At 42.5% G+C, this 15530-nt stretch overlaps 1 protein-coding gene across 1 annotated transcript; it reads left to right on the forward strand.

Annotated features, from left to right (window-relative positions):
• The first annotated feature begins 7211 nt into the window (after positions 1-7211).
• Positions 7212-14887, forward strand: NPS (neuropeptide S). The gene is made up of 3 exons (XM_054382664.1): positions 7212-7264; positions 11964-12045; positions 14678-14887. The coding sequence occupies exons 1-3, from the start codon at positions 7212-7214 to the stop codon at positions 14885-14887; spliced, it is 345 nt and encodes a 114-aa protein (XP_054238639.1).
• Positions 14888-15530: the final 643 nt, after the last annotated feature.

A 15530-nucleotide genomic window follows, 5' to 3' on the forward strand; every position in this document is an offset into this window, starting at 1 on the left:
CACCAGGAGAAACATCACCTTCTCCCTGGGGCATGGTCCTTAATCCCATAAATCCTGCTGAGATAACTTGCACCCACCATGCTCATGTGGTTATTTGTTGCTGAGGACCTGATGAGAGGTGCATATGGTGCTTCCATGGAGTGTTAATTCAGGTGTGCTTCTTGCTGCTGTATAGTTGAGTCCTTCAGCTCCCACTGCTTCTTGCTCTTGAAAGGAGGCTCTCAGGCCCTTTGAAAGCAATACCCTGTCTATCTTCACTCCTTACAGCTGGAACTTGCTCAGTCTTTATTGAAAAGTGCAATATTGAAGTCCATCGTGTAATTTTTTTTTTTCAGTGTACTTGCCTGTTGGGAATTGTGTTTAAAAGCATGAACTTCTACTGCTGTAATGAAAGAACTAGCTGTCAGCAGGCAGGCTCTTTGGAAGGAGAAAAGAGTCACAGGTTTGGTTTTTTTTTTTGTGGACTGCATGTTTGCTTCTGGCAGTCAATATAGTGTCAAGCTGAATGGAGAGCTGGTGCTTTTCATGTACTGCACCTTCAACACTTTTCTTGTGAAACTGGAGCAATGAAACTCTGTGGTAAGTAGCTAGAGAATATCCATTGTCCTGTCTATGGAGAACAAATGTGATCTTCACCATGTCTCCCTTTCCTATTCCCTAGAGAGTGAGGTTCCATTAGCTTCTCTCTATTGGGGGTTGTCTTTGTTTGTTGTACTCAATGAAGAAGCTGCAGTTGATTCCCTTCGAAGTTAGGAGCTGTGGGGAGGAACACAGAGTGGTAAAACCCCTGAAGACCTTGATGCTGAAATAGGAATTCACAAGGTGGACATGGAGGAGAGATGAGGTTCGCAGATTAGGTATCAATGCCAGTAATAGGATAAGGGAGGCAGACATAACTTGTGGAGTTATATCAGATGCTGAAACATTATTCATAGAATCATGGAGTCATTAAGGTTGGAAAAGACCTCTAGGTTCATTGAGTCCAACAGTCAACCCACCACCACCGTGCCCACTATACCATGTCCTGAAGTGCCATTTCTGTATGTTTTCTGAATACTTTCAGGGATGCTGACTCACCACCTCCTTGGGCAGCCTGTTCCAATGTCTGACCACTCTGCCACTAAACAAATTTTTCCTAATATCCAACCTAAATCTCTCTAGTTCAATTTGGGGTCATTTCCTCTCATCCTGTCTCTACTTGTGAGAAGAAACCAACCCCCACCTCGGTACAACCTCCTTTCAGGAGTTGTCATCTCCTCTTGGGTGTAAAGAAAAGCTCTCACAGAGCAGAAAAAAAAAAAATCACTCAGCTGCAACAGGTTTGTCAGTGAGGAAACTGAAACAACTTCTGTCTTTTGACATGTGGTATTTTAGGATGAAGCCTTTTATAAGAAGGAGAGAACGCAAGGGGAAATCAGACTGCTTGGTAGCTTATGCTGAAACAAAAGGCATGTCAGCTTGGGTGCCAAATTGTATAACAGCAGTGTTACCTCTCTCTTATTTGGGGACCTTTATAAGCCACAATAGTCACCAAGTACTGATTCAGGGCTGGTATTTTGCAAGGCAGTGAAGCTCCTTGTCATCAGTTGTGGAGTGCCAAAGGTGCTGAGCACTACCTGATGTCTGGGTACCACCATCTCTCTTTCAACTGCCTGTAGAGCCCAGCAGAGTCATTGTTTGATTTTATCTTCCTAGCAGCACATTCAAAAGCATGGCTATGTTCACAAAGTGCAGCTTGCTCTAGGTTTCAGTGCCTGTTTGTTTTCTGTTTTGTAGGTCATTATGGAGAAGACTTTTTACTATCAGAAGGCTTCTGTTAAAGGATGGCTCCTTCAAAGAGGCTGCAATATCCTTGTTTATTAAGTGGCACAGACAAGCAGAAAGGAAACGGCAGTGAGTTAAAAGAGCATGAAGAACAGATGGAAAACCTTCTGCATTCTGGAGAAAAAAGGTGTGTCCTCTCACCTCCTACAAATGGATGACTGCTCTTCCAGATGTAGCCACTTATTTCCTAAAGGTACTTCAAGTCTTGTGTCACAAATTTAAACTGGCATCTTACCCTTCTCCAGAAATGCCAAGAACTAATCCGTGGAACAGCTGAGATTTCTCTCTCACAAATGTTGCCTGTTCAGAAGTAAATGAGCCACCCCTGAGTTGTAATTTGAATATTTTTTCATCATTCTGTGCCAAACAAGATATAGCTTTCCTTCTGACCCATCTGATCAGACCAGGTCTGTTTGCAGAGGAAATGAGACAGTTGGCAGATGTTTTGCATCCAGCTGACCTGTTTTCTATCCTGAAGGTCACACCAGATTGCATAAAACCTGCTCAGGTACAAGCAGTTTACCCCTTTGTGTCCAGTCTGTAGATGGTGAATGTTCTGGTGAGCACTGGGCATCTTCTATGTGCCTCACTGACCTTGCAGTTACTACAGTTCCACAGGTCTGTGTCCAAACCATAATGATTTCCTTGGGTTAGCTGGGCTACCACAATTAACTTTTTCCCTACATCACTCCCTCTTTCCCAATCCCACATGATGTAGTGCTTGTTGGTATGACATCTCAAGGGCTTAAAGAGCAGGAAAAAAAAGGTTTTTTTTCTGAGATTCTATAGATGAAAATATGCAAACTAGTTTGAGCCATAATATTCTTAGCATAATAAAAAATACCTGATGTGTTTTCCTTGTCTTTCCTTGTCTTACCCACTAGAGAACCCTGAGATACTTCTCTCTAGTGTCTGGTGATAGAATGAGAAGAAATGGCCTGAAATTGTGCCAGGATGGATATTAGGAAAAATGTCCTGACTGAAACAGTGGTCAGGCATTGGAACAGGACACCCAGGGAGGTGGTGGAGTCACTGTCCTTGGAGGTATTCAAAAGAAATGCGTGGACATAGCACTTTGGGACATCATTTAATGGCCATGGTGATGTTAGGTTGATGGTTGGGCTTGATGATTTTAGAGGTCTTTTCCAACTGAAATGATTCTGTGATTCTGTACAGTGCAGTAACATAGAAAAAAACCTGTGCCCTTCAAAGCCACCCAGCTCTCTCCCTATTCCCTACTATTTATATTATTTATATTAGTTTTCCTTGGCTTCTTTAAAGTTTTGATCCCTTTAAAGTTTGATCTCTTCTTCTTAAGTCACATCAGACTCTCCTACATCCTCTTCTCACTCTCCTCAAAAAAACTTTGCCTTTTCTTGTCTATGCAGGCTCTTTTCTCTTTCTTCCTTCTACTTCAGCAAGGATTCAGACTTTCTCAGATCACTGAGATCTCAAAAATTGGGTTTCAGCTTTGATAGGTGTCTTTTTTAGCTTAGCATTGACATCTTTTCTGAGGCAGCAACTTCCTGTAGGATCTATTTGAGAAATCTCTGAATGCATAAATTATATTGACATGCAAAAATAAGCACAGCTTTAAAAAAAATTGTTAATTACCAGCACTTTTCAAGTCTCTGAGTCTCCCCTTAATGAGTTGAGCAAGTTATGTCTGCTCTGCTTTTATATTTTTTCCTCTAGATAAATTATCAAATTACTTTAACATTTGGTGGTGGTGCAGGGAGAATAATGAGAGCTTGTTTTTTCTTGTAGTTGTACTTCATGCAGATTGTTTCTCCCAAGGCATGCCAAGGAAGCTGACAAAGACGCAAGAGGATCTATAAATGGGGAATGTTTTCTGCCATGTTTAAATATCTTCTTTTGCTCAAAGCCTTATTCTTGTCATTTTCCATCAAACAAAGCAGGAGCACAGTAGCATCATCAGAAGTCGTGTGGACACAACTGATTCTTCCCCTTTACTCTGGTCTTGTGAGGCCCCACCTTGAATATTTCATCCAGTTCTGGTGCCCCTATCATGGGAGGGACACAGAACTCTTGGAGAGGGTCCAGAGGAGGGCCACAAATACGATCCAGGGGTTGGAGCATTTCTGCTAGGAGATCAGGCTGAGTGAGCTGGGGTTGTTCAGCTTGGAGAAGATTCCAGAGGGACCTTATAACTGCCTTCCAATACCTGAAGGGTGTCTAGCACCCTTTTCATAAGGGCATCTAGCAATAGAACAGGGAGGAATGGTTTTAAGCTTAGAGAGAGTAGGTTTAGGAGTTCTTCAGTGTGAGGGTGGTGAGACTCTGGAATAAGGTGCCCAGAGTGGTTGTAGTTGCCCCCTCTCTAGAGGTGTTCAAGGCCAGGTTCGATGAGACCTTGAGCAACCAAGTCTAGTTGAGAGGCATCCTTCATGGCAGGGAGGTTGAAGTAGATGATCTCTAAGGTCCCTTCCAACCTAAGCTACTCTATGATTCTATGACATTTGTGCCTGTGGCAGAGGGCCTGCAAGGTGCCTTGCACTATAGTCTGGTGTCACAGGCACAGCTTTGACTTCACTGCCCAATTTGACGCCATCAGCAGCGATGCCCCATGGTGGGGAGTGGGACTTGCAGACCTGGGTAAGGAAGCTCTTGCTGTTTCTGCCCACGTCATCCCTATGTATACTGACTGTAACCAGGAAAGAGAACATATATAATTATAGAGGATGATTTAGGCTTTCAAATCCTGAGCATGGTGACTATGACACAGCTTACAATTCCTGTCTGAGGTAGTATCAAAAACATGACTTTAAAGCTAATTTCTACTTCTGGCTTTGTGACAGCTTCATCCTTTTTGCTGTGGCAGTGACGTGCACAGCTCTGATGATGCAGAAATGCTCCAAAATCAGGTGGCAACCCAAACCCTGAGGTTCATATTATCTATGTGTCCACAGATCTTGCACCCTGTTCCTTATGCAGTCTAACACTGCTTCCTTGCTGCACCCCTCTGAGCTGCTGAGTGTCTATCCAGGCAAAGCAAGCTGACCAAAATGCCATTAAGGAGTGGGAGGCAGGAGCAGCCGTCCTGCATTGTGCTTTAATGTCTTTTTGATTTTCTTTTTCTCCTCGTAGATCAAACCTGTGCGTCAGAAGGTGCCTTGCTGGAGCTTTAACCATTGCTAACGTGGGCTTAGGAGGGAATGACGTGTGAGGGGAATGATTTCTGAGGAAAATGGCATTGAAAATTAATTTTGTAAAAGGAGTTGTGTATCTTCTAAGTGAGGGCTGCAAGTACAGAATTGTTTCAGTTGGAAAAGACCCTAAGATCATCAAGTCCAACCATCAACCCGACAGCACCATGGCCATTAAACTGTGTCCAGAAGAGCCATGTCTACACCTTTTTTGAACACCTCTAGGGATGGTGACTCTACCACCTCCCTCAGCAGCCTGTTCCAATTCCTGACCACTCTTTCAGGAAAGAAATTTTTCCTAATATCCAACCTAAACCTCCATGGTTCAGCAAAGGATCTGCCCTCAGAGAGGTGCTTCCCCTCACCTCTATCATTTGGCTTTATAACAGAACCATAGTCACAGAATGGTAGGGATCAGAAGGGATCTCTGCAGATCATCTAGTCAAAGCCACCTGCTACAGCAGAATCACCCAGGTTGCCCAAGAACACAATGATAAGGTGGTTTTGGAATCTCTCCAGAGAAGGAGACTCCACAACCTCTCTGGGCAGCTGCTCCAGGGCTCCAGCATCCTCACACAGAAGAATTTTCTCCTCCTGTTCAGATGGAACCTCCTGGGTTCCAGTTTATGGCCATTGTCCCTTGTCCTGTTGCTGGGCATCACTGACAAGAGTCTGACCCCATCCTCTTGAGCCCTAGAGATCCTTTAGCTCTTGCTGAGCATTGAGAAGACCCCCTCTCAGTCTGCTCTTCTCCAAGCTAAACAGCCCCAGGTCTCTCAGCCTTTCCTCCTCACAGAGATGCTGCAGTCCCCTCAGCATCTCTGTAGCCTCCACTAGATTCTCTCCAGTAGTTCCCTGTCTCTTGAAGTGGGGACCCCATTTCCCAGTTAGCCCAGTCAGGCAGGGGCATGCTTTATGTGGATCATAACCAAGTTTAACGAGATTAGAAACAGTCAAAGCAGGGCAGTGCATAGACAGAGTCAGGGTGTGCAGCTACAGCAACTTTCTAGCTCCTTCATGTCTCTGTAGATGAGGTCTCAGTGGTGCAACCAAAAGGCTTGGTTGTGTCCCCTTGCTGGTAGTAAGAACACAGCAATAACAACCGAAGCAGCAAACCTGCTTTCTGACTTCTTTTTTCCTTCTGTCCCTGTGTCTTGCCAGGGTTTTCTGTAACCACTGAATCATAAACAGATATTTAGGAAGGATAACTAATGTCCATTCTGCCCTTTGCCATGATCTCAAAGCACACCAACCTGCTTCTTTGGTTTCTTGATGTTCTTGAAAGCAAGAAAAAAATTTGAACTTGGAGCAAAATATCCTAGAAGGAAACAACAAGATTTAGCACCTCACCTTTACTCAGACCACTAACCTGGGTTTACATTTGGGCTTGTAACAGTGGACCATGCAAAGTTTTGGGTATTTCCTTTCATTTTTATTGGTTTGATCCCAGAGGCCAGTTTAAACACTTCAGATTTACTGCTGTGATGGGGCAGGAGGGAGTATTAAATTCTACAGCTTATAGGTCTGTAAGACTGAGAGGGGATCTTCTTGATGCTGATCAATAGCTAAAGGACAAGGATCAAGAGGATGGGGCCAGGCTTTCTTCAGTGGTGCTCAGCAACAGGCCAAGGGGCAAGAGAGACAAATGTGAACCCAGGAGGTTTCATCTGAGCATAAGGAAAAACTTCTTTGCTGTGAGAGTGCTGGAGCCCTGGAGCAGGCTGCCCAGAGAGATTGTCCAGTCTCCTTCTCTGGGATGATTCCAAACCCACCTGGACATTGTGATCTTTGGCAGCCTGCTGTGGATATCCCTGCTTTAGCAAAGAGGTTGGACTAGATGATCTCCAGAGGTTCCTTCCAGTCCCTGCCTTGCTGAGACTCTGGGTTTTTTATGTTTTCCATGGGGAAACCAAACGAGTAGCACTGAGTTGCTCCTTTAACAAAGCAAGCAAGAGAGAAGAGGTAATTTTGTTGGTTTTTCAGGGAAGTGGCAGATACTGCTTCTAATTTATTGTCATTAAATTCAAATTTTATGGACGCTGGGAATTTTTTATTATGGCTCTTAATGATTCATGTGACCTATGATACCTGCCAGTGAACCATACCTGGGAGCAAAGCCTCAGACAGGGTGCTCTGCAGACAGAGTAGAAGACAGAAATGTCAATTGCCACTTGTTCTGTTAAACCTGATTCATCCAAAGCTGAAGTGGGAATATCTTGAATGTATCTAAATCTTCATGTACACTTTATGCATGAAAATCACAGTTGTAGTGTGTTAAATTGCATCCTGAGTAGCTAGAAAAAAAATAAACTTAGAGAAGTGAGAAGTGGATGTAAGAGCCTGAATCTCTGCTCAGTTCAGAGAGAATCAGAATTGTTTCTGTGTGTCTCAGGTGGAAAAATCCCTTCTGCCCAGCTCTGGGTTGATTGATGTCTCAATAACTACTACTTACCACTATCTGCATCTGCCTCATGTGAAAGAAGTTTGTAGTTGCTCAGCTGGTCAAAGCCTTTGACAAGATAGAACCTGCTCTTGATTTTTTTTTTTTTTTTTGGTGGGGGGGGGAGGGGCTGGGTTGAGACACACAAACAGTACTTGCCTATCTCCTCTTAAGAGTCAGATCCTAAGGACCACACTCTGTCATGGATGATTTTTAGATAGAAGTGGAAACAGAGACAAGCTAAAGCATTTTGCTGACAAAGACCTCACTGTAAGCATTTCTGATAAAAGCATGAATGAAACAGATGGAAAGCCTCAGGTTAGCCATTGTTTTCTTCGTAGTGTTCAGGCCAGATGCAGCTGCTTTCGCCAAGTGCTTGGAAGGTTTGCTGCAGTATGAGTTTGTTTCCTTTCTCCACTCACTGTATGAAACATCCTTAACATGCCTGTTTGATCATCATCTGCCCAGGGATTGGAACAGTGGTGGAGTCACCATCCCTGGAGGTGTTCAAAAAACATGTGGACATGGCACTTTGGGACATGGTTTAGCGATCATCGTAGTGCTGGGTTGATGGTTGAACTTTGTGATCTTAGAGGTCTTTTCCAGTCTTTATGATTCTATGATCTTTTATGACCTTCCTCAGAAAGTCACACAAGAGCTGTCTTCTCATGTTGTTTGAAGTTTCTGTAATCTGCTGCTTCACTTCAGGCTCCTAAAGCATCATTCTATCAGGGCCTGCATGGCCAGCTCCCTGGGGTCCCCGTAAGCTGTTTGATGGCCTCACCTGTTTGTCCTCTCACCACCTGCTTGTGCTGAAAGTGCCTACAGACAGTCTTTGGGCGCCCCTCAAGTCCAAAGCTTGTGAGGTAGAATGGTGGCTGAATCCAGTTCTAGAGGGATGTGATAAGGTAAGCAGAGGAGATACTGATCAGGCACAACGGAAGGTCAGCAGGGAATCAAACAATAGGACAAGAGGAAGTGGCCTCAGGTTGCACCAGAGGAAGTTGAGGTTGGACATTAGGGAAAAAATTCCCTCCAAAAGGCTGACAAGCCCTGGAACAGGCTGCCCAGAACAGTAGTGGAGTCACCATCCCTGGAGGGATTTAAAGCCCTGCAGATGTGACGGTGAGGGACATGATTTAGTGGTGAGCTGGTGACGGTACGGGGTTAGTGGTTTTCAAATCAAAATGATTGTATGATTTAAAAAGCCTAAGTCAATAATGCAGCAAAGTTTACCCAGAGAGTCTAAGGTTCAAGTTCCAACACTGAACCTAGAAATCTTGAACTTTAATCACAAGCCTGTTCTTGTCCCTTGTCTTCCACAAAGAAGATTGTGTGAAGCTTAATTTTGTATTTAAATGGAGTTAAACTAAATACAGATAGAGTGAAAGCAGATGCTAAGCTATGCTCAAGCAGATCCAACCCAGAGTGCTTTTCACTGCAGCAGAAACAGGAACTAATCCCCTTATCTGGTGGAGTTGGAGGTCCTGGATGCATTGGAATGGGATGTTCAATTCAAATGAAAGGATTTTCTCTCTGAATAAGAGGACACACGCTGAATATGGAAGTAGTCATGTGTTCCCTTGATGGGTTTTATAAATGGGTTGCTTACTGTGGTGTTTAGCTGAGGCTAATTGCATCTTACATTTCTATAGTCCTGTTGGTCCTGAAGAATCCTGAAGTACTTCCCCAGCTACTACAAAACATGTGGTTTTCACAAGTAATTTAAGAGTCTTTGGATTATATCAACCACTGCCGTGATCAGCACCACTATGTACAGTGATGATGACTGAAGCTGGAGGAGGACAGATTTAGACTGGATCTTAGAAAGAAATTCTTTACAGTGAAGGTGGTGAGACACTGGAACAGGTTGCCCAGAGAGGTTGTGGATGCCTCTCCGTGGAATTGTTTAAGGCCAGGTTGGATGAGGCCTTGAGCAATCTAGTCAAGTGGGAGGTGTCCCTAGATGATCTTTAAGGTCCTTTCCAACCCAAACCATTCCATGATTCTACGACTCTATGGAAAAATACTCAATCACAATCTGAGGCCAAATTATCAGTTTATTATAAAAAGTATTAAAAGCTCTTAGTTGCCTACAAGAAGGCCTACAAGAAAGCTAGGGAGGGACTGTTCACAAGTATTAAAAGCTCTTAGTTGCCTACAAGAAGGCCTACAAGAAAGCTAGGGAGGGACTGTTCACAAAGGCATGTGTCAAGAGGGCAAGGGACAATGGTTTTAAACTAAAGCAGGGTAGATTTAGGTTGGGCATTAGGAAGAAGTTCTTTATTATGAGGGAACACTGAAATAGGTTGCCTGGGGAGGTAGTAGAGGACCCATCCCTGGAAACATTCCAGGTTAGGCTTGATGGGTCTGTGAGCAATCTGATCTGCCTGGGGATGCCCTTGCTGACTGCAGTGGGGCTGGACTAGATGAGCTCTAGAGGTTCCTTCCAAACCAGTGTATTCTATGAGTCTATGTCACTGTATTTCTTCCAGCCTTACTGCTTTCTGTCTGCTGGAATTCAGTGCATATACTTCAGGACACTGAATGTTACAGTTGCCATAATTTATAACAGCTCAGATTCCCCTGGAGACTCACACAGAGTTCCCTTCTGGAGCCCTTGTATGCTGATTTTTCACTGTAAACACCGAAGAAAATACAGCATTTGAGGCTGCTCAGTCAGTGGTGTGCATGTCAAACACTGGGTGACTTGAAAAAGAATCATACAATCAAAGGCCTATAGAATCACAGAATGGTTTGTGTTGGAAGGGATTTTTAAAGGTCATGTAGTCCAACCCCATGCAGCCAGCAGGGACATCTGCAGCTAGAGCAGGCTGCTCAGAGCCACAAACAACCTGACCTAGAAATGGTTCCAGGGATGGGGCATCTACCACCTCTCTGGGCAACTTGCAGCAGGGTCTCACCACCCTCAGTGTAAAAAATTTCTTCCTTCTCTCTAGTCTAAATTTCATCTCCTTTAGTTTAAAACCATCACCCCTTGTCCTGTCTCACAGGCCGTTCTAAAAAGTCTGACCCCAGCTTTCTTGTCAGCTGCTTTAATCACTGAAAGGCCATAAGGTCTCTCTGGAGCCTTCTCTTCTCCAGGCTGAACAACCCCAACTCTCTCAGCCTGCCCTCAAAGCAGAGGGTTTCCAGCCCTCTCCCATCATTGCAGTGGCCTCCTCTGGCCCTGCTCCAACAGGTCACGGAATCACAGAATTTCAGGGGCTGGAAGGGACCTCGAAAGATATCCGGTCCAACCCCCCTGCCAGAGCAGGATCACCTACACCAGGTTACACAGGAATGCATCCAGGCGAGTTTTCAAAAGAGAGACTCAAAACTCGCCTGGATGCCTTCCTGTGTAATCTGGTCCATTTCTCTCCAGTGCTGAGGACTCCAGAGCTGGACTCAGCACTGCAGTTGGGGTCTCAGGAGAGCTGAGCAGAGGGACAGAATCCCTTCCCTCCACCTGCTGCTCATGCTGCTGGGGTTGCAGCCCAGGAGGTAGTTTTAAGATCTTTAGTGTTTTAATTCTGAGGACAAAAATTGGAATTTAATGTTTTACACTCTAACATTAACAGACTTTGTGGGACTCATACTGCTATTGCAGTACTCTGTAAATAAACAGCAGGATCCCCTAAAATGGAGCACAATTAAATTAAATGTTGCTCAGTGAAGTTTGTTCCAGTAACAAGTGGTGCTCTTAGACATTAAACATTTGCCACACTGATGGAGATTATCAGTATTTAATAATCCTACAGAAGGTTTGCTTGAATCAGGTTAACGTAGGCTAAGATACATCTGTGTGCCAGAGAGGAAATTCACATCCAGAGAATTTAATTTCTAAGAAAAAACTTAAAAATTGGGTGCAGTAAAAACTAAGCATGTAGCAACAACAACAAAAACGAGAGGAATAAGAAAAAAAACTAAGTATATTTTTATTTAATTTTCTATGTATTGTCTGCTTTAATAAGATTCTTTAAGGAACTTTCTTCCTAAAGTGCTATTTTACTGGTTTTTCTTTGCAGTCAGTCTTTAAGAGGTCTTCATATGATATATTGGAAGTGGTAAAACAATCTTGAGATGTATTTTTGAAATCTTTAGACCTTTGACCACATTTGCTGTGATGGTACAGACTGAACAGTAAACCCACTTGAAAGACATTTTAATGGCACACTTTAGGTGCAGTGAACTGGTCATTTCATAATGGCAGCTGAATGCGTGCTCTTGCCATTTTCCCACTTAACAAGAAGAAAAGGCCAAACAAGGCCCAATTAGTCATAATAAAACCAGCTTTGATGACATTTTCACTCCTGAACTCTGGTATAAAATGGTCATCTTAGGAAAGAACAGAAAGGATATGTGAGGCATTTGGCAGTACAACTGCATGGACATACATATACACTCCTGAGTCAAAAATGAGCAGGTAAAGCCATTGTAGATGTATGAGGGAAATATATTGCCTGTGACTATGGATGTAGTTTTGCTTGGTTTTACTTTACATTTTAAGTGATTCCAGTTTTTCTTTGAAGTCTATGCAGGTTGAACTCTGTTTTCATTCTTTGGATCTCAATGACACTCATGTGCTCGGGTTACCCAGTTGTCCCTTTCATGGTAAGTCGTGTTCCCTATTTACTTGAAGACAAGGTGCTTAATTTCTCTTAAATAGCTATCTTATTTCAATTAATTCTGTTTTTAATGTCTACTTGTTTCTTTGTTGTTGTTTTAAAGAAGTTTCTTGCATTAGAGCTATTTAGGTATTGGTTAAATATCATTACCTAGTTTTCCTGGAGTATTGCTCAATTTTTTTGCTTTAGTTCCTAATGAAATATGCAAGCCTCTAAAATAATCATGCAAGAAATCTCTTGCATCTTTAATGTTGAGTGTAGGGAGATGAAATACTGTATGGAAAAGAGAAAAACATCAATCTCCGATTCCTCTTAATTCCTTGTCTATATCACATATGTACAGTAAGATAGATGTATTAATTTCACTTATTGCTGGCTAGCTTATAAGCCAATACATTTATTTGTCTACTGGCAGTGTGTAGGTAAAGGAGAAATTCTTTATGTAAAGTTATGGAGAATTATTACATAAAATCAGTAATACAAATTTGATTAAACTATGAAAGAAAGTAGAGCAGCCTATAAACCCAAAGTGAGCAGGTTCCTTAAATCGAGCTGATATCATTGCACTTGCTGAGCTCCACCAGGTTAGCATGACAGATTGCTGGTCAAACTGCACATACACCATTTAAGACTTTGCCAATGTGGAATGAGGTATTTTATTTCTAATGATGTTCAATTTCCCTGCTTCAGACAAAGTCTTCTTTAGACACCCTGTTTTTTTCACTTCTGTAATGTCAGCTTTAGGAGCTGTGGCTCAGATTTCTTTGATTCCTCTGATGTCTTTTGCACCATTAGCTTCTCATTAAGGTGAGCTGTCGTTAGCAGAAATGGTGGCTGCTTGTGCAACTGTTGATTTTATTGATGTGAAGCTCTCATTAGCCTTCATCTATCCATTAGCCCAATCCTCTGTTTTAGTTCTGTAAATGCAGAATCATCTTTCATGTCTGATCACGAAGAGTGTAGACACAGCTTGATCTGACTATCCACATTTCTTAGTGGATCTCCTTATGGCAGTGATATAATAGGTAAAATGGGTTTAATTTATCTTGCATCTCAAAAGAACAGTCATTTGTTCAGAAATATAAGTCTCGTATAGGTTGTGAGACAGGAGCTATAATGGGAAAGGGAACTTTTCTCTGTTTCTTGCAGAGCGTTTTTTCTCTTTACAGAAGAGTTTCAGTCTGGGGTGAAGCCCACCAGCAGTGGCTCAGCTCCTTCAGACCTGCTGAATGGTCTTGCTTGCAGGAAAAAAATCATGAATCTGCCTTTTATATGCACAGAAGAGAAAAAAATTCAGTGCTAAATAGTATTAATATATGTAATAGCATACTGAATTAAAACTAATGTTACTGAAGCTAATGGCCAGTCTACCAGTCCAGTGAAAGCAGGTGTTAACCCTGTGCTTTGTATGCAGCCATTTCCCAAGCAGGAATGCAACCCAGACAGCTTTACAAATGATGGCAGAGTATGTGTTTAGATAATCAGCAAGCTGGTAAATCCTGAGATGCTGAAAGAGGCACGGACCAACTGTAGATATGCCAGGAAATGGTCCTTTAAAAACTCAGTGTTAATTAAAGTGCAACTTAATTGAAGTGCAATTCAAACTTGTAAAATGTTGCTATGTGGTTTACATTTTTGTATGCTAAAGTGCAAGGAAAAGGAACATCTACGTAAGCCTACATGGATTTTAATTCAGACTTTTTAAAATTCCCATTACTATTTTTGTCATTATTAAACTCAGTCATAACCTCCCAGGGAGGTGTTTAAAAGATGCAGAGATGTGGTGCTGAGGGACATGGTTTAGCACCAACCTTGGTATAGTTAGCTACTACCATAGAATCATAGAAATGTTTTAGTTGGAAGAGACCTCTGAAATCATCGAGTCCATGCACCAACCTAATACCACCATGGCCACTAAACCGTGTCCTGAAATGCCATGTCCACAAGCTTCTTGAACACCTCCAGGGATGGTCACTCCACCACCTCCCTGGGCAGCTTCTTCCAACACCTAGCCGCTCTTTCAGTCAAGAAATTCTTCCTGATGTCCGACCTAAACCTCCCCTGGCATAATTTCCTCACATTGTATCACCTGATAGTAGGGAGAAGAGACCAACTGTAACTAGACATAACCACTCAAAAGCTTCCTCCTCCAAACTTCTGCTTTTCAGGTGTTTACATTTTCTCTGACCTGTCACTTAAACTACACAACTTTCCCACAAGTGACAAGAAGATGCTCTTTTACTGCTAACTGAAAAAAAATAAATAAAGATCTCATTTTACAGCAAGAAACACACATGCTGCTCTAGGGAAACTGTGTTAAGTGTCACAGCTGGTTGACATCATGGAAAAAAAATCATCTCATACCATAAACATGATCATAGCAGTATCAGAAATACTACAGTTAAGCTTTCTAGAAAGCTATGAAAAAAAATAGGATTTGGAACATGATGAAGCCATAGCAAATAACAGTTCATCCTTGTCATTCGAAGCATACATTCTTTCTGTGTTTTTACTTTGTTTTTTTTTTTTTTTTATGCTGAGCAAGTCCTGGCAAGCACACAAATCCATAACTTTACCTTTTCTTTTCTCTCTTTTTATTTTTTCTTTCAAATCTCCAGAGCAGCAATCCTATTTACTCGAATTGCCAGCTGTATGGGAAATCTGATTACTGCCTCATCCTGCTGCACAACTGCTTAGCCAAGGTGGGCAGGAGTGAAGAACTGGCTTCTTTAAAGCCATACCTGGAGATACCTTTCCACAAGAGGTCCTTTCGCAATGGTGTTGGGTCAGGAATTAAAAAAACTTCCTTTCGAAGAGCAAAGTCATGAGCAAATGTTCCAAACCACAGTCCCAGTTTTAACATCTGATGTTTAACTTTGTGCTTAAGATCATTCTAATGCTTTTCTATGATAAAAACCCAACAGAGATGAATATCCCTATGTCTTCAGCATGTGAACAGATGTTTATTTCAAAGAGAGCAAGCCAAGGGGAGCAGATGGGATTGCTCAGAAAAGGGCTTTGTTTCCAAAGTTACAGTATCAGAAAGTTTTGTATTGAAATTAATGTTTTCATTCAGTTAATTCCCCTTCTTTGTAAAACTTCAGATTTAATCACCTTGCTCTTGATTAATATCAAAAGAGCCCTGTGCTTCAGCTAGATGTGTGCGTGCAGGCTGTTGGGAGAACTGATGGTATCATTCATAGATTCATACAATGGTTTGAGTTGGAAGGGGCCTTAAAGATCATCTAGTTCAAACACCCCTGCCAGGGGCAGGGGCACCTTCCACTAGACCACGTTGTTTAAGGCCTTATCCAACCTGGCCTTGAACACTTCTAGGGTGAGGGCATCCACAACCTCCCTGGGCAACATGATCCAGTGTCTCACCACCCTCACTGTAAAGAATTTCTTTCTAATATCCAGTCTAAATCTACCCTCCTCAAGCTTCAATCCATTCCCTCTTGTCCTATCACT

Source organism: Indicator indicator, chromosome 7, assembly GCF_027791375.1.
Source record: "Indicator indicator isolate 239-I01 chromosome 7, UM_Iind_1.1, whole genome shotgun sequence".
NCBI lineage: Eukaryota > Metazoa > Chordata > Aves > Piciformes > Indicatoridae > Indicator > Indicator indicator.